Source organism: Camellia sinensis, chromosome 15 (genome assembly GCF_055761805.1).
Source record: "Camellia sinensis isolate YWXY chromosome 15, ASM5576180v1, whole genome shotgun sequence".
Taxonomy (NCBI): domain Eukaryota; kingdom Viridiplantae; phylum Streptophyta; class Magnoliopsida; order Ericales; family Theaceae; genus Camellia; species Camellia sinensis.
The window spans coordinates 139,142,908-139,166,899 of record NC_138975.1 but is presented as its reverse complement, the minus strand read 5'-3'; the positions used below and the strand labels follow the sequence as shown (position 1 = coordinate 139,166,899).

Sequence of the window (23,992 nt, the reverse complement as noted above, 5' to 3'; positions counted from 1 at the left end):
ATATTTTACTTTTTAAGTACATCTAAATTATGTGTTTTTAAAAAATAAAAAATTTATTTAAAATATTTAAAATTAAAAAATTAAAAAAATTAAAAAATTTATCAAAATCAAATAAAGTGATTAATATTTATAGAGCAAGGAACAAGTCAAAAACTTGGTTGGCCGATTGCTAGTAATTCAAAATCGAACAAATGAAATGAATTTAAAATTTTAAATTTTAGTCAGACGATCCCTGACGTATTTGCCTACTTGGAGGGCACAAACAAAAATGCTTTAGAACACAGCTGTCATGGAATTAGTTACCTCGGGAAGGTTTTATCCATATCATGAGCAAATTTCATATAACTTGGACTTTAATTTATTTTTTTGACAGATTATATTCTAGACTGTTTAATATGATCTTTTTTTTGTGTCAATTTAATTTAATATAATGGGTAAATTATGCTATTAATTCTTATACTTTATTTCTTATGTTTTTTTGATTTCTATAATTTCATTTAGATTAATTCTGACATTAAAATTTTAATTTTATTTCAAATTGATCTAATTGATTCTAACAGTCAATATTTTTTTTATGGTAAATACACATATGAGCGACATATTTCATACTTTTAGGAATAAAATTATAAATATAATTAATTCGGTGACTTATTAATCTCAACCAATTCTATAAAAAAAATTATCAAAAATCTCAATAATATTATCAATTGAACTAAACTGACACAAAATTTATAATCAATGGTAAAAAATTGAATCAATTGAAATTGTAGGACTTATATAACACATGCGACAAAATGTAGAAATTACCGATATAGTTTGTCTTAATCCAATTAATAACATCTGTCATTAAATTGGGCAAAATCAAGAACAAAATGATTGATTCAATAAACAATTCACTTTTTAAATTAGATTTCAATCCCTTGATTGTTTTTAAAATATTAAATGAATTAAATTGACACAAAATTAAAATTAAAACTATAAAGACTTAAATAACACATGTGACAAAATGTAGAGATTAGCCAAGTAGTTTGTCATCCAATTAATAGCATCAGTCATTAAATTGGGCAAAATCAAGAATAAAATGATTGATTCAATAAACAATTGACTTTTTAAATTAGATTTTAAAAATGTTAGAAATCAAAAAAATTTATCAAAATTTTTACTAAATGTCTCACACAGATGTAGGTCTCACATCCATATAAGACATTTGATTGAATTTTCGATAAAATTTTTGAAATCTCTAACATTACTCGTTAGATTTCAATTCTTTAATTGTTTTGAGCAAATTAAATGAATTATTTTATCCATTAATTTTAGTTTAACTTTTGAAATAGCATTATCAATTAACATAAATTGACTCAATATAAAAATTTAAAGATAAAACTTATGCAATTAATAATACAAAAAATCAATTACAAGAATTACAGTATATATATATATATATATATTTTTTTGGATATGTGATGGGACTTGGAGTTTGTGTGACTGCACTGACCGAAAGTAGTTTGGATAACACGTTTAGAATTAGCTATCCAGGGAAGGGTCACATGGTATAGCGTGTCCAAACAAGGAAAATCTGCCCTGGATTCTGTGGGCAAATAACTAGTATTTAAAGGATGAGTTGGAAAGGCCATTTCATCATCCACCTTGTACTTGCCACACGCCTCTTATTTACTTCTAATTCTTCTCTTTTTATCTTATTCAGTTTCTTTCTCTCTTTCCAAGGTATGCATGATAATATAGTTCTGCTAATTACAGAATCAGTCACAAAATATGTAATATATTTTATAATTTTTTTTTTTTGATAATTTAGGGTGTTGGAGCCAGCTTACGCTGACATTTAATATATTTTATAATTAATTTTTATATTTTTACATTTATTCATTTAATAATCTAAATTATTCATTTGATAATCTATATTTCTCTCATTGGTTTCTAATAATAACAAAAATGTTTAAGCTCCCCACCTCCCCACACGTTTATCAAAAAGTTTACTCCTAAATTTCACAGGTAATTATTATATAGTTTTAGAATATTATGGGAGCATTACTCAAGTGATACTCTAAACTAATTGATCTATGCTATAGTTACAAACTAAATTAACAATTATTTTATCAACTACACTCACATGCGTTTGGCACCTACACGCATATGGGGTCTACGAAATTATTTAGAATGATTTAAATAAGTATATTTTTTAAATTTTTACGATAAGATATATAAAAAAATAAAGAGATGACGTGACTCAAATAAGTGTATTTTTGTGAACAAGTACATTTATTTAGGGAAAGCCAAACAAGTTCTACATACATGTCACTAATTGATGAAATAGTTAATTATTTAGTTTGTATCTATATCATTTTTTTAACTAATTATGTAGCATAAAATTTTATGACTGAGACATGCTGACTCACTTTTCTTAAGTAGTTAGGAGACAAAAAATAATTTAGTTAATATGTGTTGACTCACTTTTCTTAAGTAGTTAGGAGACAAAAAATAATTTAGTTAATATGTGTTGCAATTTCTCATTAATCAAGAGTATTCCATAAATAATATCACAGTATAATCAGATCAGAGTATCTAACAATTTATACCATCTCTCACCCTGCTCCCCAAATTTGATAATCAACATTGATTATGAGATGAATTTATACTTTCTATCCCAAAAAACAAATTACAGACACTCCCATTTTTGTGAGGTTTTATATTACGTGGAAGCTACATATATGTGAGTGTGTGAGTATCGTTTATTTTTGTTTTAATAACACTTTGTAGTTTTGCTTCAAAACCTATACTGACTTTCTGCATGAATAGGGGACTTGAGAATGATGAAGATTAAAATTTTCAGAGCATTCCATTTTCTGCTCACCATAATAAGTTGCAGTGTGTCGGCCGCGGCACAATCACCAGCAGCTCCACCGCCGGTGACAGCAGCAACACTTCAGCAAGTAGCAGCTTCTCTGCAAATGTATGTGGAAAAACTCCCTGAGATGCCTAAGCTCTATGGCTACACCACAAACCCCACTGGTTCACCCATTCCTGCCAACCTCACCATTGGCATGTACGAAACTCAATGGGTATGTACTTTCATTTTTAGTTCGATTTTTAAAAATGTTATTTTACTAAAAAAATTAATATAAATGGTATGACATTGACATCATTAAAATGATAACATTTAAATGTGTTATATCATTCTATATAGATTTTTTTGTATAAAATTTCTATATGCATATCAAATCAACCAAATACAAGGCCTACGGTCCAACACTGAACATGGAGTCCACCTAGTGACAGAGCCAAAAAAAATTGGTCCAGAAGGAGCATTTATTAATTACAACCTTAATTTTTTTTTTGTATTCAATAATAAGATAGAAATATTTTTTTGAGCTGATATTAATCATAATTCTTTCTTATTATTGAATACAAAAGAAAAAAAAAATTAAGTGGTGACACTACAAGAAAATGCACTTTTGGCGACTAAAGTTTTGGTCGCCAAAAACAAGGTTTTTAATCACCAAAGCCTTTTCCCGACTAAATATTTTGGTCGCTAGATTTGTCGCGGGAAAACGGTCGGGGAAGGTTTTGGCGACTGAAAAAAATTTACTCGCCAAAAGTCCTATAAATGGCTACTAATGTCTTAGTAGGGAAAAGTACGAGGTATTGGCGACTAAATATTTTTTAGTAGCCAAGAGTCATAAATTGACGACTAAATATTTAGTCGCCAAAAGTTTTCAAATAAAATTAAATTTCATTTTCAGCGACTAAAACTTTTAGTCGCCCAAAGTATCATTTATTATTAGCTACTAAATATTTAGTCGCCAAAAAAAATTAATTTTCATATTTTTTTTTAGCTACTAAACTATTTAGTCGCCTAAAGTCTCATATATTTTTTAGGGGTTTTTTTTTTAAGGTCCTTGATATTATGATTTTATAGCATAAAGGACATCAAATATTTTTATGATGTCTAAGGTCCATCAACAATATTTTCATAATGTCTAAGGTCCCTCAACCTTGATCCAGAGAAATTTCAGTCCAGAGAAAATTGGTCCAGAGAAATTTCAATCCAGAGAAAATTGGTGCAGAGAAATTTCAGTCCAGAGAAAATTGGTCCAGAGAAATTTCAATCCAGAGAAAATTGGTCCAGAGAAATTTCAGTCCAGAGAAAATTGGTGCAGAGAAATTTCAGTCCAGAGAAAATTGGTCCAGAGAAATTTCAGTCCAAATTTCTCTGGAAAATCTAATTATTCTCAGAAAATTTTCAGATCTGCTACTACTTTTAGTACTCTTTCTCTCTTGCAGTTTTCCCCCCTTGTCTTAAGTTTATGTCCAGAGAAAATTGGTTCAGAAAAAATTAGTCCAGAAAAAATTCATATCACAGAGAAATTTGGTTCAGAGAAATTCTTCTCTGGACTTTCCAGAGAAATTTTAAAAAAGTTTTTGATTTAAGAAAGGAAAAATTAGAATAGAATGGTTGAGAAGTTAGGTCAAAATTCACGAAGTCAAAAATTTTACAACTTAGCCTAGAGTCAAAAATCTTGGTATGCCGGCGTAATTCAAAGCACATCAACACCACGCCGAAAGTTTTGTTTTCCTTTTTAACGGTAAATAATATGTGAAAAATGAAGGTTACGAAGATGAGTAAGTACCTTACTGGTTGCGACATCGACGCATCTCTTGACGATGTTGAGTTCTTCGGCCATTGGAAGAAGATCTTCGCACGACTTCAAGACAACGACAGCGCCGGAGAGGCTGCTGAGGGCGACTTGGGAGAGAAATTCTTCGGTTCGGCCGGCGAGGTTGCCGTTGGAGTATTTATCTGCCATTTGCAGATACTCAGCGGCGCAACGAAGAGCTGCGACGTTGTGAACTGTGATCTCGAAGTTGACGCCGTAGCAGAACTTGGCCGCTTTCTCGAAGATCTCGGGGCCTCCAGGAATGTCCGAGAGATCGATTCTTGCCAAATCAGGTTCTTTCGATTCTAGTATTAATTTTCTCATGTAGTTACTCTTCGCAACAAGCATGAGCTGTCACACCACAAATGAAATTGGAATTAACGCAAATGAACACGGAGATTAGAAGTTAAACCAGTATATGAACACTTTTCATACCTTGTGAAGATTATCCGGAAGCTTAATTCTATAATTTGTTGGGTATGGGGGTGAGGGACCTTAGACTACAAAAGAATATATTGTGGACCTAATCCATTACTAAAAGGTGGATAGGGACCTTAGACCGATTTTCCCTATTTTTTACTACTAAATTTTTAGTTGCCAAAAAATCTTTGATTTGTTTTTGGCTACTAAATTTTTAGTAGCCAACAAGTTTTATTTTGTTTTTTTGGCTATTAAACATTTAGTCACCAAAAACTCTATTTAGTGTTATTATTATTATTATTATTATTATTATTATTATTATTATTATTATTATTATTATTATTATTAATTTCTGCACAACCTGTATTTATTTTGTGCAACCTGCACCCTGTATATAAACAAAACAATACATATGTCTATTTCTATTTCACTTTCAACCTTCCAAAAATTTGGTCTTGGAACATCAAATTCTATACAAACCAAATATAATCCAACCCAAATAATAATTCCATATAAACAGATAATCACACAAAAATGATGCCCTCTGTACACAAAAAAGAAATATCCATTAGTAATCTATACCACTAGAAAATAACTTCATCTCTGTTGGATCAACAACTATTACAGTAATTGGTAGTGGAAAAGCTCGAGTTTGTAAAAGTCTTCCAGTAACAAGGTTCCATACCTACAATACGAAAATAAGTCATTTCGAGAAACAAAAATACTCATGCCAGGAAGATATTATTATGAAACATTTAACATAATTAAGTAACCTTGCATGTGCCATCAAGCGAGCTTGATAAAAAAAATTGAACTTGAGCTTGATAAAACATTTAACCAAAGAAGTTGTATGAGAAATCAGCAACTTTTAACTGCGATGAACGACACAAACCAGTAGTGTTCCGACTTGAGGCAAACCTATAACAGAAATAAACCATGTCAATTTTAAGAAAATCAATACATTCAAATCATCTAAATAATGCTATTTTTCATTATTATACAACAACATTCATAACATTATCAACTTTTAATATTCTTTTCACTATCTTACATTATTTGACTCATTAATGCTTGATTAGCATTGACAGAACATTATTATAATTAGAATCAGGATACCTTTATGCAAATATAATGGGAAATCAATACTAATAAAAAAGCAGGTAATCAAGAAAAATCTAAGGAAACATGACATTCAAAACAGGAATTTCTCCCATACTCCCTATCATATTTGCTTTTTCCATTCTGTTTTCTTGGTAGCCAACCAGCGGGAAATAATTTCCTTTATACTTTCTTTTTCTTACCTTTACTAAATCCATGAATTAGCCAGCATTTTAGTATTTAGCTAAGCATAAAGCACACAACTAGTAGTGTTATATTATGGATCTGTAGATTGTATTGATCAGTTCATCAATATTCTAGCTAACAGACAAGCTCTATATAGGTAAACGAAGTGTGCGATTATATACATCTTTATTTTCTACTTAAAAACACATTCAAGTCGAAATACACGCTACAAGAAACTATTTCAGTGAAAGCACACAAAAACTTTAAAAAGTCCAATGCAAGAATTTTCTACTTACATCCCATGACTGGTGGATGTAAAATCTGAATTGTTACTTCCAGGAACAAATCCTTGAAGCTTATTCCTATCTAGTTGAAGTTCCTCGAGGTACTTCAAATTGCCAAGCTCAGGAGGGAGTGTCCCCATCAATCCATTGGATTGCAGATTTCTACAGAAAAACAAGTAAAAAATGAGAAAGAAAGCAAAGCGGAATGAGACATAAAGTCGATTGAAGAAACAAAAATGTCAAATTCCATTTACATTTTCATGAGGATGGTCAAATTCCCAATTTCAGAAGGAATTGGACCCGATAGCCCATTCATTCCCAAATCCAAGACCCTCAGGTATTTCAACATGCAAATTTCTTTGGGTATTACACCAATCAAATTGTTTCCGTGCAAAACTCTGTAAATCATCAGGATATCAAATTAAGCTTCAATCATTGTGTTCTATTTGACAAATAATTAAATAAAACAAGAAAACAGAATCGTTATATAGTTTGATTAGAAGGAAAGCATACAGTTCTCTCAAGGAAGAGAGTAAGCCCAATTCTGGAGCAAGAAAACCTTTCAATGATGACCCAGAAATGTTTCTGCAAAACAGAGTTTCCACCACAAATGGACAACAACAATTAGCCTTTAATTTTATGCTATTAATTCTCAATTGCAATAACCTTAAAGAAATGTACTTGTTACTGCTACACAAGATATCCAAAAAAAAACCGAGAATCGAACTAATCCGACCTCTACAAGTTGGGTTGGTTTGATTTTTTTTCAATACATTGGTTCGATTCTAGGTCTAAAAATAACGAACCCAGTCACAACATAGATATAAACATGAGTGTATGTGATTAAGACCATATATCATACATCTTCAAGACATGATCTTGAGCCATAGAACAGGAAATGCCAGACACTACTGGTTTGGGGGCTGTTTTCAATTTTCGCCTCTGAAACGCCCTTTTTCAACTAAGTTTTGGGCGTATTCGGCTCTAAATCCCAACATATGGGTCCAAATAACATTCCGTCAGTTGTAACAAGTCATATTTGGCATGGGGAAGTTGTTCGTGTCGGCCACACGGCGGATCAAGGGCTGTTTTGAATTTTCACCCCCAAAACGTCATTTTTCGACTATGTTTTGGGCGTATTCGTCTCTAAATCCCAACCTACGGGTCCGAATAACATTCTGTCATTTGTCACAAGTCCTATTTGGCATGGGAAAGGAGTTTGTGTCGGCCACACAGCGGCTCGGGGGCTGTTTTCAATTTTCGCCCCCGAAACGTCCTTTTCCAACTAAGCTTTGGGCATATCTGGCTTTAAATCCCAACATATGGGTCCAAATAACATTCCGTCAGTTGTAACAAGTCATATTTGACATGGGGAAGTTGTTCGTGTCGGCATCAAATGTAGAAAAAGAGTAAAACTCTAAAATGATTTTATCAAAATCCTACAGCATCAAAAATAAAATAAAACCCTAGATCCGAGATGGTGAAATAGGGAAATAGAGGAAGAGAGAGAGAAAGAGAGAGAGAGAGAGAGAGAGAGAGAGAGAGAGAGAGAGAGAGAGAAACCTGAATGTGGCTGGGAGGGGGGCCGCGATGGTGAGCGACGGTCGCGAGAGCCGCGATGGTAAGCGGCGGTAGCGAGAGCCGTGATGGTCGGTGGTGGAAGTTCGATGGTAACTGTTAGCAGGGATGGTGAGTCAGGATGGTGAGGGTGAGGTTTGCTAGTGTTTGACACAGAAGTGTATATCGTGTATCTGTGTGTGTAAGAGACAAAACAGAGTATAAATAGATCGGGCGCCAAAAATAATTTGTTTCCCTCTAAAACAAATATCACAACCTTTAGCGACTAAATATATTTTTGGTTGCCAAATAACAATAAAATTCTTTTTTGGCGACTAAAAATTTTTTTGTCGCTGAAAATAAACTTTTGGCGACTAAAATTTTGGTCACCAAAGGTAAAAAAATAATTTTTTATTTTTCATTTGGCGACTAAATGGTTTAGTAGCCAAAACTCAACATACAGCGACTTAGACTCTTTTTTATCGCTGAAATTTTTTTTTAATTTTGGTCGCTAAAGGTAAAAAATTAATTTTTTATTTTTCTTTCAGCGACAAAATGATTTTAGTAGCTAAAACTTAATATACAACGACTAAAATTTTTTTTGGTCACCAATTCTAACATTTTTAGCGACTAAAATTTTTTTAGTCGCCAAAAACCAATATACCCCAACTAAAAATATTAGTAGCTAAAAAAATACACTTTTGGCGACTAAAAAAATTAGTTAGTCGCCAATTTCATAGCTTTTGGCAACTAAATTTTATTTAGTCGCCAATTTTAGTCGCTAAATGTGCATTTGTTTGTAGTGTGATCCCGGTTACAATGTGCACCCATTTAAAGTTGCACATCATGTACACTTTAATGTTATACTTTTTGTAAGTGTTGTTATATATTTTGTTAGCGAAATTATGATTTTTTGTGTCTTTGAAAAAAAATTGTGAAAATTTTGAATGCTATAGTTTTATGAGTGGGGCTCTACATTTCGTGAAGGAAATTAGAAAAATTGTGAAAACTCGAATGTTATACCTTTTGTGAGTGGTCTTATATATTTTATGATCGAAATTACAATTTTTTGTGTCTTCAAAGAAAAATTGTGAAAATTTAAAAGTTATTCTTTTTGTGAGTGGTGTTTTATATTTCCTAAAGTTAAAATTTTTAAGGACATTTACTAGTCAATTTTATTAACTAAACTTATTTATTTATAGATCCTGACTGATAAATTTATTACTGTAAATTTATTTATAAAAATTAAATAGAACTTAATGAGTAATAAATCTTAACAGTAAAACTATCTATTGTCATAAGAAAATAGTAAGTCTATATATACAAACGCAAGTCTCTTACAAGAGTTAAGATCCACATAAACCCACCCCTTATATGAAAATTGTGTTTCATTTTTGTGTTTCATTTTTATATTCCCATCATTATTGAATAAGAAAGTGATGGTGAGAGTTGGGGGTTGGGGCACATCTTGTATTGAAGAAAGTGACAGCTACCAAGCTCGTCTAGAAGGTGAAAAGAAACAAATTCAGAAGTCAAGGAGGGCATTGCTCAATCCGTCCCTTAGTAATAAATTATTTTGATATTATATATTTTTATTTTAGCTAACTCAAAACAGGTCTTTAATAATTTATTTTGATTTTATTTTTCAAAAAATGAATAAAATTAATTTTTATATAAAATAATAATAATATAATATACATTAATTCCTCATAGTTTAAAACTACATTACAAGCATTGGTTTGAAAAGTTGGGTTGAGATGAGTAGTGGTTAAAATAGTTATAAAACGATAAAATAGACTTTTTAGTCTTAGGTTAAATAATATCATAAATAAATCATAATTATTATTTTTTTTAAAAAAATAAAAAAAGTCAAAAAATTTATCCTAGATGAGACTTTTAATCCGAAACTAAAATAGCTAAAAAACTAAAAGATCAACTCAAATCGCAAAAAAAACTAAAAAATGAAAAACTCTATTCACACAAAAACTACATACAAAAAATATTTCAAAAATAATGTAGAATGCAATATTTGTAAATAATATTTATAATCATGATGCATCTCTTTAAAAATGAAACACTAAACCAATTCTAATGGACTAAAAATTTAAAAAAAAAAAAAAAAAAAAAAAAAAACAATCACATCACATCACATCACGAGAAGACGAGTTCATTAGAACTACGCCTAAGCTCAAGGACCTCCCAAACATTTTTATATAATATTTATCTTTTATGACTTCAACCAAACTTTTAACATTCTTCCAATCTTGTACAGAAATTCCACCGCAATTTACCTGCAACAATAGTGTTCGCCTACGGAACATCCGCCTTAACCGCCACCGTGCCGGGACCAACAATCGAGGCACTCCACGGCGTAACCACCTACGTCACATGGCAAAACCACCTCCCTCAATCCCACATCCTCCCTTTCGACACCACCATCGCCACCGCCATCCCATCCCACGGCGGCGTCCCCACCGTCGTCCACCTCCACGGCGGCATCCACCCACCCCAAAGCGACGGCAACCCGTTCGCCTGGTTCACCGCCGGTTTTCGCGACACGGGCTCAGCATGGACCGAATCAACATACTTATACCCTAATGTCCAACATGCAGGGAATCTATGGTACCATGATCACGCTCTCGGCCTCACACGTGTCAATCTCCTAGCGGGCCTGATTGGTTCTTATGTGATCAGAGACCCCACGGAAGATTCAACGTTGGATCTTCCGAGGGGAGAATTCGATCGCCACTTGATGGTGTTTGATCGAAGTTTTTACAAAGATGGATCATTGTACATGAATTACACAGGAGATAATCCAACAATTCATCCACAATGGCAACCCGAGTATTTCGGAGATGCCATTATTGTTAACGGAAAGGCGTGGCCGTACCTTCGGGTACAGCGAAGAAAGTACCGGTTTCGAATCATTAATTCTTCGAATGCAAGGTACTTTCGGTTTTCGCTAACGAATGGTCTCTCATTCGTTCAAGTAGGATCAGATGCTTCGTTTTTACGGTCCCCGGTCACCACGCGGAGCATTTTGCTAGCGCCCTCGGAGATTGCTGATGTTGTTATTGATTTTTCGACGACGAGTGCTAATCAATCTGAGCTCACTAATGATGCTCCGTTTCCCTACCCTACTGGTAGCGCTGTCGATCAGTTGAATAGTAAAGTCATGAAGTTTATCATCATTCCAAGTGCTTCAATTTTACCCGATAAATCGACAGTTCCATCAATTCTAAAGAACTATCCAACCCCCACTACTGCCGGAGCAAGCACGACACGGTACATCGTGCTCTACGAATACGAGAGCGCAACTGGGAACCCGACACATCTCTACATTAACGGAAAGAGTTTCTTTGCCCCGGTAACAGAGACGCCGAAATCGGGAACTACAGAGGTGTGGGAAGTGATCAATCTGACTCAAGACAACCACCCTTTGCATATCCACTTGGCGGAGTTTCAGGCAATTAAGGTTCAGCAGATCGTGGATTTGGCTGGGTTTACGTCGTGTATGAAGACGATGAATGATGCCATTGCTTGCAATGTGACTGGACATGTGACTGGAAATTTGCTGAGTGTACCGGATTACGAGAAGACGTGGAAGAATGTGGTGAAGATTGAACCGGGAAATCAAACTACGGTGGTGGTTAAGTTTAACCTCATTGACAATGATGCACCTTATCCCTTTGATGCTACTGCACAACCCGGTTATGTCTACCATTGCCATGTAAGTTTAACTTCATTTTCCAAAGAATTCGACTACCAAATAATTTTCTCATATAGGGTGAGAATTATGGTACTGACCTGATATGAAATGATATTGTATCTAGAATTCTCTGACTGAATTCATGTTATGTTTGATTTATTGAAATAAAAGTAGAATATATAAATTATGTTTTTTCGATGATAAGTGATCACTCATTCTATGTCAATGTTTATGCAGATTTTAGATCATGAAGATAACGAGATGATTCGCCCATTGAAGCTTGTTGCTTGACAGATCGTCACATACACGAATGAAGTCTTTTTTCTTTTTTTTTTCCCTCTATATTTATGTGATTTTTGTACTTTTGTTCTTTTATTTTGGGTCAAGTTAATAAGGCATAATGAGTGTGAGCCAAAAGAGTTGTAATCAACTAAGCTGTACTGAAAGGAGACATTGAGTGAGTTGGATATATTCTAAATTTCTGTTATCGTTTTGTAATTATTCAAATAAATTTGTCTATGCTTTTAGGAATCGAAGTCTGAAAGTGCGAAAGGAATCCCATTACATTACATTACATTATTTTATTTGGTTTAGAAGCCAAGTAGAAGATACCATCATTGCTAATCACATTCCTTTTAAATAACTAATATTTAAAAAATAAATAAAATATAATTGTATTTCACATATGTTTTATACATCTTCTTTTTTAATTATTATTCAAATTCATAAACCAAATACAGAAAAAATAAATAAATAAATAAATCAATCACATTCTTATTCTCATTCTCATTTCACTTTAAAATTTCTATCAGTTAAATTCTAAATTTAAGTGCTTAGGTCCTGTTTGTTTACTATATATATAAGGGCCGGATATAAGGGTGGGCCAAATATATGAGGTGAATCCCATATTTTTTTTGTCCCCTTATATCTCGTGTTTGGTTGTTTCAGATATAGAGAATCCAGATAATATATGATGCAAAATGAGAGATATGCAATACCACCCATGTCTCATGGCCCACCATCCGATATGATTCATGTTTCATCCAAAGGTAAAAAATAATCACTCTTCTTTTATTTCATTCACAATATATATAATTCATCTTATATCTTAAAATATATTATATCCCATCATATATCTTTAGGTATTATATATCATACTCAAACCCTTACATCTAATCTGGACAATCAAAAGGACCTCAAAGGCTGCCTCTCCTTCCAACATCAGTTATCTTAATGGTTAATAATAGGGACAATTACAAGTAAATGTGAGTTTTTAAAAATAATTTAAAATTAATGGTAAATTTTATAAAAATTAATAATTAAAATCTTAAATATTTATATGAAATTATTTTGTGAACACAACACTGAATGTAATTCCCCTTAATAATATAAGCGCTTTCTCAAGTATATTCAATTACTTTATTCCTAATTTTAATCCTATTTGTTTCACTTATATTTTTTTTTTCTTTTTTAAATCTTTACTCAAATTTATGATTCAAACACAGTTTAAAATAACATATTTGATCTCTCTTAAACTTTATCAGTTTCACTCTAAAAAATGTGATATATTTGTCCAACATTTATAATTGAAAATTTAAAATTTTTGATTTTAAAATTAAAAAAAAAATTATATTCACTAATAATTGAGAAAAATGTCCGTATAACTAACTCTTCACTCTTATCTTAAACTTTCACAGAATTTCTTATTCGCTTTTCTTCTAAAACAATGTTGATGGAAACACGCAGAAATTAGAATCATTATTAAGATTCTTTTTCTTTCTCAATCACACGTTGTCATTTTCTTGATTGTCACTACTTTTGCTAAATATAATGCTTTATTTAAATTATTTGATACGTTGAGGTAGCAGTGTGTACACAATCTCATACAAAATTACGTGGTCCTTTAATTTTATGCCAAATCAACTACTATTTTAATGTATTATTTTTATAATACCAATGTTACATTATGAACAAAAACAAGAAAGTCAGTAAAGAAATTTGGTTGGATTGTGGAATTCCTTAATTTATTTTAATGTATCCACCATGTCACCCATCATTGCCTTTCTCCAATTGCATTAATTTTTTTTTTAAATTATTTGATACGTAAAGGTAGCAGTGTGTACACACTCTCATACAAAGTTACGTGGTGGTCCTTTAATTTTACGCCAAATCAACTAGTACTTTAATGTATTATTTTTATAATACCAATGTTACATCACTATGAACAAAAACAAGAAAGTTAAAGAAATTTGGTTGGATCGTCGAATTCCTTAATTTATTTTAATGTATTCACCATGTCACCCATCATTGCCTTTCTCCAATTGCATATTTTCTAGCCATCGTGACCATTTGATTATAATAGTCTATTTTTCATAATTGACCTATTAGAATTGTCTTTTTTTCTTCTTTTTTTTTTTTAACCGAATGATCACCATAGATTAAGAGAGTGAGTGGACTGGTTAATTGTTTAAATTTGATTTAAAAATTATAATGAGTTTTAAAATTTATTTAAACTTAATTCATTAAATTATCGAGTTGATTTGTCCATTTTTTACCATGGATCACTACCTTCAACAACTCAACAAATATGTTTATCTACTTTTATTTTCAAAATATTTGTATATACCAATTAAGTTTTTTCTTTTATTTTTTATGAAAACATACATAAAGTTGTTTTCTGTATATAAAAAAAAATGACAGCGTTAACAAACAATTCCTTAGAGCATCTCCAACGCTCATTCAAATATTTCATCAAATTTGAGTATAAGTTTGATTTGATATGATATGCTTCAATTGTTTCATCAAATATGACTGGTTGTCCGGCTTAGAGTAAATTTTCATCCAAACTTTCTCAATCCGGTTGTCCACCCGGTCGCTCACTGACGGTCTCCTACGAAATTTGATGAAAGGTTAAACTCTCTATTGATTTGATGAAAGTTTTGATTTTGCCTTCATTTAAAATGAAATACGATTGGAGCCCAAAAAGTAAGCACTTCTTTATCAAATTTAAATTTAATGAAATATGTGAGGAAGGATTGGAGATGGTTTTACCTTCAACTATTTGGTCTTAAGGTCCACTTAAATTGCCTATCCAAGATCCGAAATCACAATTTCATTGTCGGCAAAAAATTACCCTTTTTTCACTGTTACTAATAGCCCAATTTTTATGTTTTAAACCCCCAAGAAATTCTACTTATAAAAAGGCCCAATATGATTTTTTTTTTTTTTTTTGTGAATAAGTCATAAAACCAAAACAATGAAATTTACATGTTTACGAGGGCATACTCCAGGCACGCCCAACAACAAATAAAAAAAAGGTTACAAAGCTACCACTGCACACCCCCCTAAGAAAAAGGGCGGGTAAATACAAGAACAACCGAAAAACAAAATAACCCAACTTTGTTCATATATCCTTTTTATCTCCAAGTAACCCCTACCATCAGAGATTAGAGATGGAAACTTGAGGTGAATATATAGACAAAGATACAAATAAACACCAGAACGCATAATAAAACACACCAGACGGCCCAATATGATATGAACATAGTTTAAGCCCAAAACTAACTTCTTTCAGCTACCAATGGCTGAAAAAAAAATAATAATAATAAAGTTAATCTTGGGGTCTAAAAAGTCTTCTTTCTAAAAATAAAAATAAAAAAATCAAAGTGGATTACTTCTATCTATTCCAAAGTTCTGTCTTAAATGATGGTTGACTAAATTCCAATTTATACCTGTTTTCCAATTTGGATACAAAGGCAAACCTACTTAATTGGGTGCACTTATAATCATTGTGAATTCAAATGTTTATCCAAACAAAAACTTGGGTCATTCACTCATTCTAATCAAAAACTAAAGTTCTAATCATTTGAATTTGGCTTGTTTCCTTATTTAGAAATATGTATGTAATCCACTCAAATTGATGCAGCCATAAATTTTGTGAATTTAAATTTTAGGATTTAGGTCATTTATCCATTTAAATAATAAATCGCCCATCTATTAAAAGTAAACTAAAATAAAATTTCAAATTTGATGGGTTTATATTCATCAAACCCAAAAATAATCAGGAGAAACCCTTCTTTCTTTCTTTTTTGTTGTTTTTTTGTTCATGAGGATGTTCAGAACCTTGCTCAAACTAATCGTTAGTCACATGTAGCGCACTTGTTCTACATATACTATGTAGCTTAAACTTGGAAATAGATTTAAAGAATATAGAAGAATAAAATTCTTAACATTAATTTGTCTGTTAAAAATTCGAATATAGGACAACCCACATGGTTAACTTCTCTCTTTCTATTTTTTAGACCAAATCATGTGCACTTTTCTGAATATTGTTTTTTTGGATGCATAATATATTTACTCAATATAGGACATTGTCTATTTGAAGCCCTAATTAAAAAACAAAAACAAAAACAAAAATTTAAACTTGGTTTGGTAATATTTCGTTTTCTTTTTTTATTTTGTACTTTTAGAAATTAAAAACGAAAACTTGTTTAGTATGGTGTTTTTGTTTTCAAAAACCAAAATTGATACCCAGATTTTTAATAAATTGTCACATTAAAAATTAACCCAAATAATAAATAAATAAATAAAAACGCTTAACAATATAAAGTAAAGTAATGAAACAAAATGTGCAAAGAGAAGAGAAAACAAATTCAACGATTTATAGTGGTTCGGCTTAATCCAAGCTTACATCTACTTCCCAAGTATCATCATTAGGAACTATTCTTCAAATAGTAATATACATCACTGGCTTCACGAATACTAGCGAACCTTTACAACAAATGACGACTAATTTAGAATCCACTGCCTAATCACACCTAACAAAGTGATTTTATCCCAAAAATCAATCGCGAAAATAACCCTACTAATTTTGAATCTGGGGCCTAGTCACACCTAATCCAAGTGATTTTATCTCGAAAAATCACTCACAAAAACTCCCTCTTTTACAAGAATAATAAGAAGGGTGTGAAAACCCTTTTACAATTTTTGTTCAAAACTTAAAGAAACACAATACAACTTAAATGTCACAAATATAATCACTTCTCCTCTTCTATTCTCTTCTCTACTCCATTCTTCAACCAAAAAACATCTTATATATATCAAAAATATATTCGTTGGAGGAGGAGAGATGCTCCTCTGCTGGGCTACTCGGATCACGTGGAGACAAAATGCCTAATGCTTCTTTTTTTGTATTTTTCTTCGAGCACTCAGACTTTGAAATTATAGAACAGATATTGCTTTCGATGAATAGTAAAATACTATTTGCACAATACTTAATCGACTGATTTTCAAAAAGTAAATAGTAAAGTACTATTTGAACAATAACTTTTCTATTAAACTATTATATAGTAAAGTAGTATTTGCACAATTAATTTTCAAAAAGTAAATAGTGAAGTACTATTTGAACAACAATTTTTCTATTAAACTATTATATGATACATAGAAAAATTTATTTAAATAATATTTAGATTTGAATACATCATATATATACAAACATATAGCACAACAGATAATATTTTGTGTCAAATAATGTAAAGTGTGTATCATATAAAATTATAATATATCTAATGTATGTTAGACATCACCAAAATCAAACAGTATGATTAACAACTGGTTATGACCTTCGATCACCTTCATTAACCCTGTGAGTCTGTCACTACCTATGGCCTCCAGCGACACTCTAATGACCAATTCCGATAGCCACATCTAACAACTCACCTAATATGTTTTTTTTCTTTTTTTTTTTTATAAATTTTATTTTCATTTATTTTTGAAACATTTGCGTAAATAAGTTTTGTTTTTTTTCTTATTAATAAATTTTAACAGAAAATTGACAAAAGTCCCCAATTAAAAAATGGAAACATTGTCAAAATGTTGAATTAGAAACTGAAACGATAGAATGCAATTGGATAGAAACAATCACAGTGGGGGTAAATCTTGAAGCCATATTTCAACAAGTATCTCCAATTTTAATTTGATATTACAATGCAATGGATCTAGAGACAATTTTTGAGTTGTGGTTCTTTGATTTGGCTTTGCCACATTTTCTGTGAGAAAGACTTCTGTGTCCATAATAGTCATTGATCTTTCTCAGTGAAAAATATGACAAAAAGTGAAAATGCTTAGAAAGTAAAGTGGAAGAAAAATAAGTAAAAAAAAATTTAATAAACATTTGATTAAGATGAAAATTTTGAAAGAACGTTAAAAGAGTTATCTACTTTTATGTGAAAATAAATTTTCATGTATTTTTTTAAGAAATTGAAAGGCTAGTTACGAAGTTAATATAGATTGAACAAGATATTTAATTTTCTTTCATTTTCTAACAACAAGTTAAACAAATGCAGAGAAAGTCAGAAGTTTTTATTTTTTTCTTGCACTTTTCATGACTTTCGCCTTAACTAATTGGGGAAATTACGCTCACTTTCCTTCAAGTTTAGGAAAAATATAGTTAGTCCTATATTTTTGACATAATTCCATTGATCTCTTATGAATTTTAATTCACATAACAATTATGCATTTTTTCATCCATACTTCATTAAACATATACGTTGTCATCTCTTTTCTATTAACATGTATAATTATTTTTATTCATGTTAGTATCTACCCATCATCTGCATAAGTTTAAGTCACTTTAACTTTATTAAAAAAATATCAGTATATTTATATTAAAAATGTGGGACTAAAGTGTATTATTTTCAACCCTCAAGGAGGTGAATATAATTTACCCTAACTAATATAAAGTCAGCCTAATCCTGTGGAAATCTTGAACAAAATGTTATTTGTCAACTGAAAGATTTGTTTTCATAGTAAACCACAAAACAGTAATCCTTCCTGGCAATTTCATATCCTTCCTGGCAATTTGATACTTTCAGCTTTTGTGCACCTCATATCATATATATAATTGGTATGTAGTGGATGGATAGACACAAATATATATATATAAAAAGATGTTTTGGCAACATAGGAAAAAGCTAGCATTTTAGTTTTAACTTTTTTTAGATTACACCACTTTTCTACTTTTTTACATAAGAAAAATAAAAAAAAACTAAAAAATCAGTTTTTTATAAACTTCCTAAAAACCCCACATAATTGGTATGTAATATCATTATGTAATAATAAACTATTATGTTATATGATAGTTATTTAATGGAGAAATTATAAATAAATAAAAACTCAGAGTTTAACTTTTGTAATAAAATAAATATTAAAATTTTAATTTTTTCAATTTAAATTTAAATTTTGTAATTTATTTTCAATCAACCATCGGCCTATTTCATTAAATAAAATTTAAGTCAACGAAAATGATTTTTTAGTCATCAAATTCAATGTAAATGTATATAAAATATCTAAAATACTCTTTTAATTGAGTTTAATGACTAAAATATTTATTTTTCACTAATTTTATTTAATAAAATAAGGCACATTCACAGTTTTTATTGTTATAAATGTCACTTAATTATTTAAGTATCTAACAAAAGTGATTATTTTTAATGATATAAATCGATAAATATAACAAATGATATATTAGCTGTCTTGTAAATTCAATCTACTATTCTTAAAACCAAGGTATCAAAGGGACAGGCAGGCTCAACCAATACCAAATGTCAACTTGTGTGATGATTTCTTTTTTTAAATATTTGTGAGTAATTTAAAGTGATTGTATTTTAGTATTATATGGGCAAATTACAAACACCCCTCAAAATTTGGTGAAAATATAGATTTTTCTGAGGTTTGAAAAATTATAAATTATCCCCTAAAGGTCAAATTTGCATAACAAATTAAGGAGAAATCTGCATGAAAATAAAAACTTCAAAGGACAATTTGTTATGAAAATATAAACTTCAAAAAACAATTCGTAATTTCTCAAATTTGAGGAAAAATTTATATTTTTATCAAATTTCGAAGGAGGCGTTTGTAATTTACCCGTATTATACTTGATGTGATGTATAATATTGTTCCCAATTATGTCATTGAACAACTTCCACTAATGTCGGAAAGGCACGTCTAAAATGAGAATCCCATCGTATTAAGGCATGCGGCCTGCTCCACGTGAGGGGTTGGCAATGGATGAAAAAAAATAAAAATAAAAATAAAAATAAAAATAATTTTAGACCAATCAGGAGAGACTCCAGTACTCCCACTGGGGTCTCATGCATTTTCCTTAAGGCATGTCTAAAATAAGAATAACATGATAAGATTAATCACAAGTAAATATAAAGAACATAAATTTTCTTTTTCTCTCAAATTTTATTAAAATCAAAATACAACATCTACTCGTAAGATCAAAAATATATAAAAGGAAAAAAATTAATTATTGCTCATCAATAATATTTAAAAAGTAAAATAAATAAAATACTAAGAAATTAATTATAATTCTAATTAATCAAGTAATCTTAATTCTTATAGAACAAAAAACTAATAAAATAAAAATCTATATATATTAGATTTAAATAAGGGAGAATAATTTTAATCAAAACATAACAACATATTGCTGCTTGCATCATCCACCCATATACATGTATTTTCGTACTCGGGCAAAGAAAAAATAACAAAAATACAGTAAATCATTGCGATTTAGGCCAAGTCGTATGGTTTAATTTGATTTTTTTGCACAATTTGATCTTGATTCTTAATACAATAAGTGATCGTATTTCAAGTTGGGTCCATAGTTTAATAGTTATCGTTCTAATTTTGAACCGAATCAAACTGTTTAAATAAATAGATATGGTTTGTTACTTACATGATTAATACCTATATACATATGTTATTACAAAAATTGTACAGCTTTTGCTGCCTAAAATCATCTAAATTCAAGAAAAATGGATGTGGGCCTGCCGCACCCGTAAATATGTTTTTGTATTGTGGTAGAACTAGGATTGCCTTTGGGTGCTAATCCAAGGAGAAAGAAAACATGGCAACCTGTTGTTGATAAGTTTAAATTGAGACTTGCTGGTTGGAAAAGGAGACTTCTTTCTTTTGCAGGCCGATTAACCTTAGTGAAAGCAGTATTGTCAAGCTTACCTGTGTTCTTCTTGTCTCTATATAGGCTGCCTGAAGGAGTTGCTAAGGAGATAGATAAAATTCAAGCCTCGTTCTTATGGGGAGGCTCAGACTTAAGGCGAAAAATCCACTTAGTGAAATGGTCAGAGGTAACTAAGAGTATAAAGCGGGGTGGTCTGGGCATCAGAAGAGTTAGGGATGTAAATGTGTGCTTACTCCTAAAGTGGTGGTGGAGGTTTGCATCTGAAAATGACTCATTATGGAAGAGAGTCATTTGCAGCAAATACAAATTTCTTGGAGGGAGGTGGTTCCCAAATCTCAGCCCAAGCATCAAATTTTCAAACATTTGGAGTGGCATTGTGACAACAGTGGGAAGGATGGAGCATGGAAGAAATGGTGGTTGGATCCTGGTGGTGAATCAATGGCGAGGAAGTGGATCTAGGGGCTACGAAGTGAGGAATGGTCTGTATACTGTGTTCGTGGACAATATCCCAAGATCTTTGGATGCAAACTCACTGTTAAAACTTTTCAAAAAGTTTGGTGCAGTTAAAGATGTATTCATTCCTTTCAAGAGAAGGAAAACGACAAACTCTAGATTCGGATTTGTGAGATTTGACTGTCATGTTGCATCAGACATAGCAATCCAGAAAGCAAATGGACTTTTGGTGGATGATAAGGTCCTTGCAGTCAAGTATGCCACTCACGATAGGAGCGTGCCCAGCATGAGAAGGCCCCAAGCCAACAGAGAAGCCTTTAACCTGAACAGAGGTACAGGTTCAATCCCATTTACTGGCCACAAATCTTTTGTGGAGGTTCTACAAAGGGACACCGCCATGACTATCAAAGTCAACGAAGATGGGCATGGTTGGCTTTACGAAATCATTATTATCAGGCTCAACTCGGATTTCTACATTAACAGTATCAGATCTGCCTTGAAGGATAATGGGTTAGCTCAAGCTATGGTCAGACAGGAGGGAGGCAGGGATGTAATTTTGACTTTCAAATCCCAAGAGGAGCTCCAATCCAATATCCAGAAGATCAAGGACTTGTTTAAAGATTGGAGCCAGTTTGTTTCGGAATGGAAGTCAGGAGTTCAAATAAAGCAAGAGAGATGTGTTTGGCTGAAATGCTATGGTATTCCTCTAAACCTCTAGAACAGGAACACTCTAAACAACATTGGAGCTTTGTGGGGATCAGTCCTTCATTTGGAGGGTGATCTTAGCCAACCAAAGTCATTCTTCTACTCCAGAATTAAAGTGGTTACAACATGCATGGAGCTTATCAGCAAAACAATAAATCTGGAATGTAAGGGTAAATTACACCCAGTTTTTGTTTGTGAAGATCATTCTGCCAATCCATTGGAGTGTCATGAGTTGAGTAACATTGGGCTGGGTGATAGCAATACCAGCTCCAATGTGGTCTTAAGCAGAGTTAAAGAAAATGTCTTCACAGATAGGGCTTGCAAGAGGAAGGATGAAACTGATACAGTGGGAAATCAGCATGACTGGTCTGGTGCTGCGATCCTTTCCTCCATCAACGTGACGCAAAGGAAGGAACTTTCACAATGCAATAGTAGAGAGGCGGTGGGCACAGTGGTTGAGATTCACTATGCAGCAGACCTACTATAGTAGGGGGGAAAGAAGTAATGATGGAGGAGCGTGCACCCTCTTCAACGTGCGATGAACAGCCATAGAGGTGTGTTGAGCAAGCTTCACCACCTGGTCTGCTCAAAAGTCTGAGCGGGTCCATAGATGAGTTTGGGCCTAGAATTAATTTGGAGGTCAACTTGGGCCATCCGAATAGTGACCATATAGTTCAAGGCCCTATTCCTAGAATTAATGAGGATACAGTGCAAGGCCCTACTCTCTTGCCACTTGAACTTCAAGGTAACAGGTCAAGCAATATTCCTTTATTACCAATTGGGCCTCATCTACCTACTGCTTCTTATGGGTTGGGCACTATGAGTTTACATGCTGAAGGCCCAGTTCGTTATCCCGACCCCATCTTCAACCCCCATAAGTATGCCAAGAAAGTTGGGAAAAAGAAGGTGCACATGGAGGGGTTCTCTCGGTTTGCTCGACTCTATGGCTGTAGACGCGCCCTTGGGCTTCACTACAGTTCGGACTCAATTTGTGTCACGGTCCTATATCTAATCTCGCGGAGTGCAATGCAAGACCGATGAATCATCAAAGAGTCCAAATCCGGCAAATCGTTTTTGAAAACAGATTTTTTTTGAAAGAAGTGCCAAACATGCACTGCTTTGCCAGATACAAAGTCGCCACCTAAATATTTATTTTGGGAGAATTTAGGAAACCCTGACTCGTTGCCTAAGGCCACGTGTCCGTCATCACCAAAGTTGTCTCGGCTCGGGAACTTGGGTACGATTGGGGAAGGTCACTTCGTGAGCACCCCCGCTCGCCCGATCAAAGATCGGCCTCTACTAACCATGATATCTAGTTTTGAAAACATTATGTGTTCTTATTCCGGTTATTAGCCTAGATTTACTATGTGATGCGCACAGCATACAAGTATAGACTGGGTCGCCTGAATTGGAACAAAACATTTCATGTTTGTTTATTTTGAAAATGGTTTGATGATGCTACCCGCAAATAGGCTAAGACGTGGATTTGCCACCCTCAGGTGGGCTTAGAAAACATGATGATTTGCCACTCTCAAGTGGGCTTAAAACTCGCAATTGATGATTTGTTCCAATCTAAATAACTCAACCTTCACCCACAGGCATTCAGGCAGTTTATATCACATAAGCACATAGCCTCATGGTAAGCATGCTATCATGGTAGTCACTCACACACATGCAAGGATGCTAAAGCACAAAACTTACCGAGTACTCCAAGCCAAAACAAAAGCTATGTTAGAAATCCATGCATGATCCTAACTATACAGAAATGCCTAATGCAACACATGCAAGATGCAACTAAGATAGGCTCAGCTATTCTAAAGATGGCATGCAAAATGCTACAGCTAACAAGTATTCAATTTGGAATTGAAATACAAATGCAGTTAGTATGATGCGCCGAGCCCGGTGCATACAATACAGATGAATG

The 23,992-nt window shown here is 32.4% G+C and overlaps 2 protein-coding genes across 4 annotated transcripts; one reads left to right on the top strand and one right to left on the bottom strand.

Moving 5' to 3' along the window:
- The first annotated feature begins 1,643 nt into the window (after positions 1 to 1,643).
- Positions 1,644 to 12,528, top strand: LOC114268891 (multicopper oxidase LPR1 homolog 1). Of its 2 annotated transcripts, none has more exons than XM_082908706.1 (4): positions 1,644 to 1,725; positions 2,815 to 3,077; positions 10,491 to 11,948; positions 12,165 to 12,528. In XM_082908706.1, exons 2-4 carry the CDS (start codon positions 2,826 to 2,828, stop codon positions 12,216 to 12,218), a joined length of 1,764 nt encoding a protein of 587 aa, XP_082764832.1. In that variant the 5' UTR covers positions 1,644 to 1,725; positions 2,815 to 2,825; the 3' UTR covers positions 12,219 to 12,528. The 2 variants fall into 2 exon arrangements, with proteins under 2 accessions (XP_082764832.1, XP_082764833.1); XM_082908707.1 differs by having other exon boundaries at positions 1,655 to 1,725; positions 2,885 to 3,077.
- On the bottom strand, positions 5,489 to 8,166 carry LOC114268892 (uncharacterized). Of its 2 annotated transcripts, XM_082908708.1 has the most exons (5): positions 7,524 to 8,119; positions 7,175 to 7,246; positions 6,916 to 7,059; positions 6,674 to 6,823; positions 5,489 to 6,011 (listed from the first exon to the last, which is right to left on the bottom strand). In XM_082908708.1, exons 1-5 carry the CDS (start codon positions 7,547 to 7,549, stop codon positions 5,927 to 5,929), a joined length of 477 nt encoding a protein of 158 aa, XP_082764834.1. In that variant the 5' UTR covers positions 7,550 to 8,119; the 3' UTR covers positions 5,489 to 5,926. The 2 variants fall into 2 exon arrangements, with proteins under 2 accessions (XP_082764834.1, XP_082764835.1); XM_082908709.1 differs by lacking the exon at positions 6,916 to 7,059 and having other exon boundaries at positions 7,524 to 8,166.
- Positions 12,529 to 23,992: the final 11,464 nt, after the last annotated feature.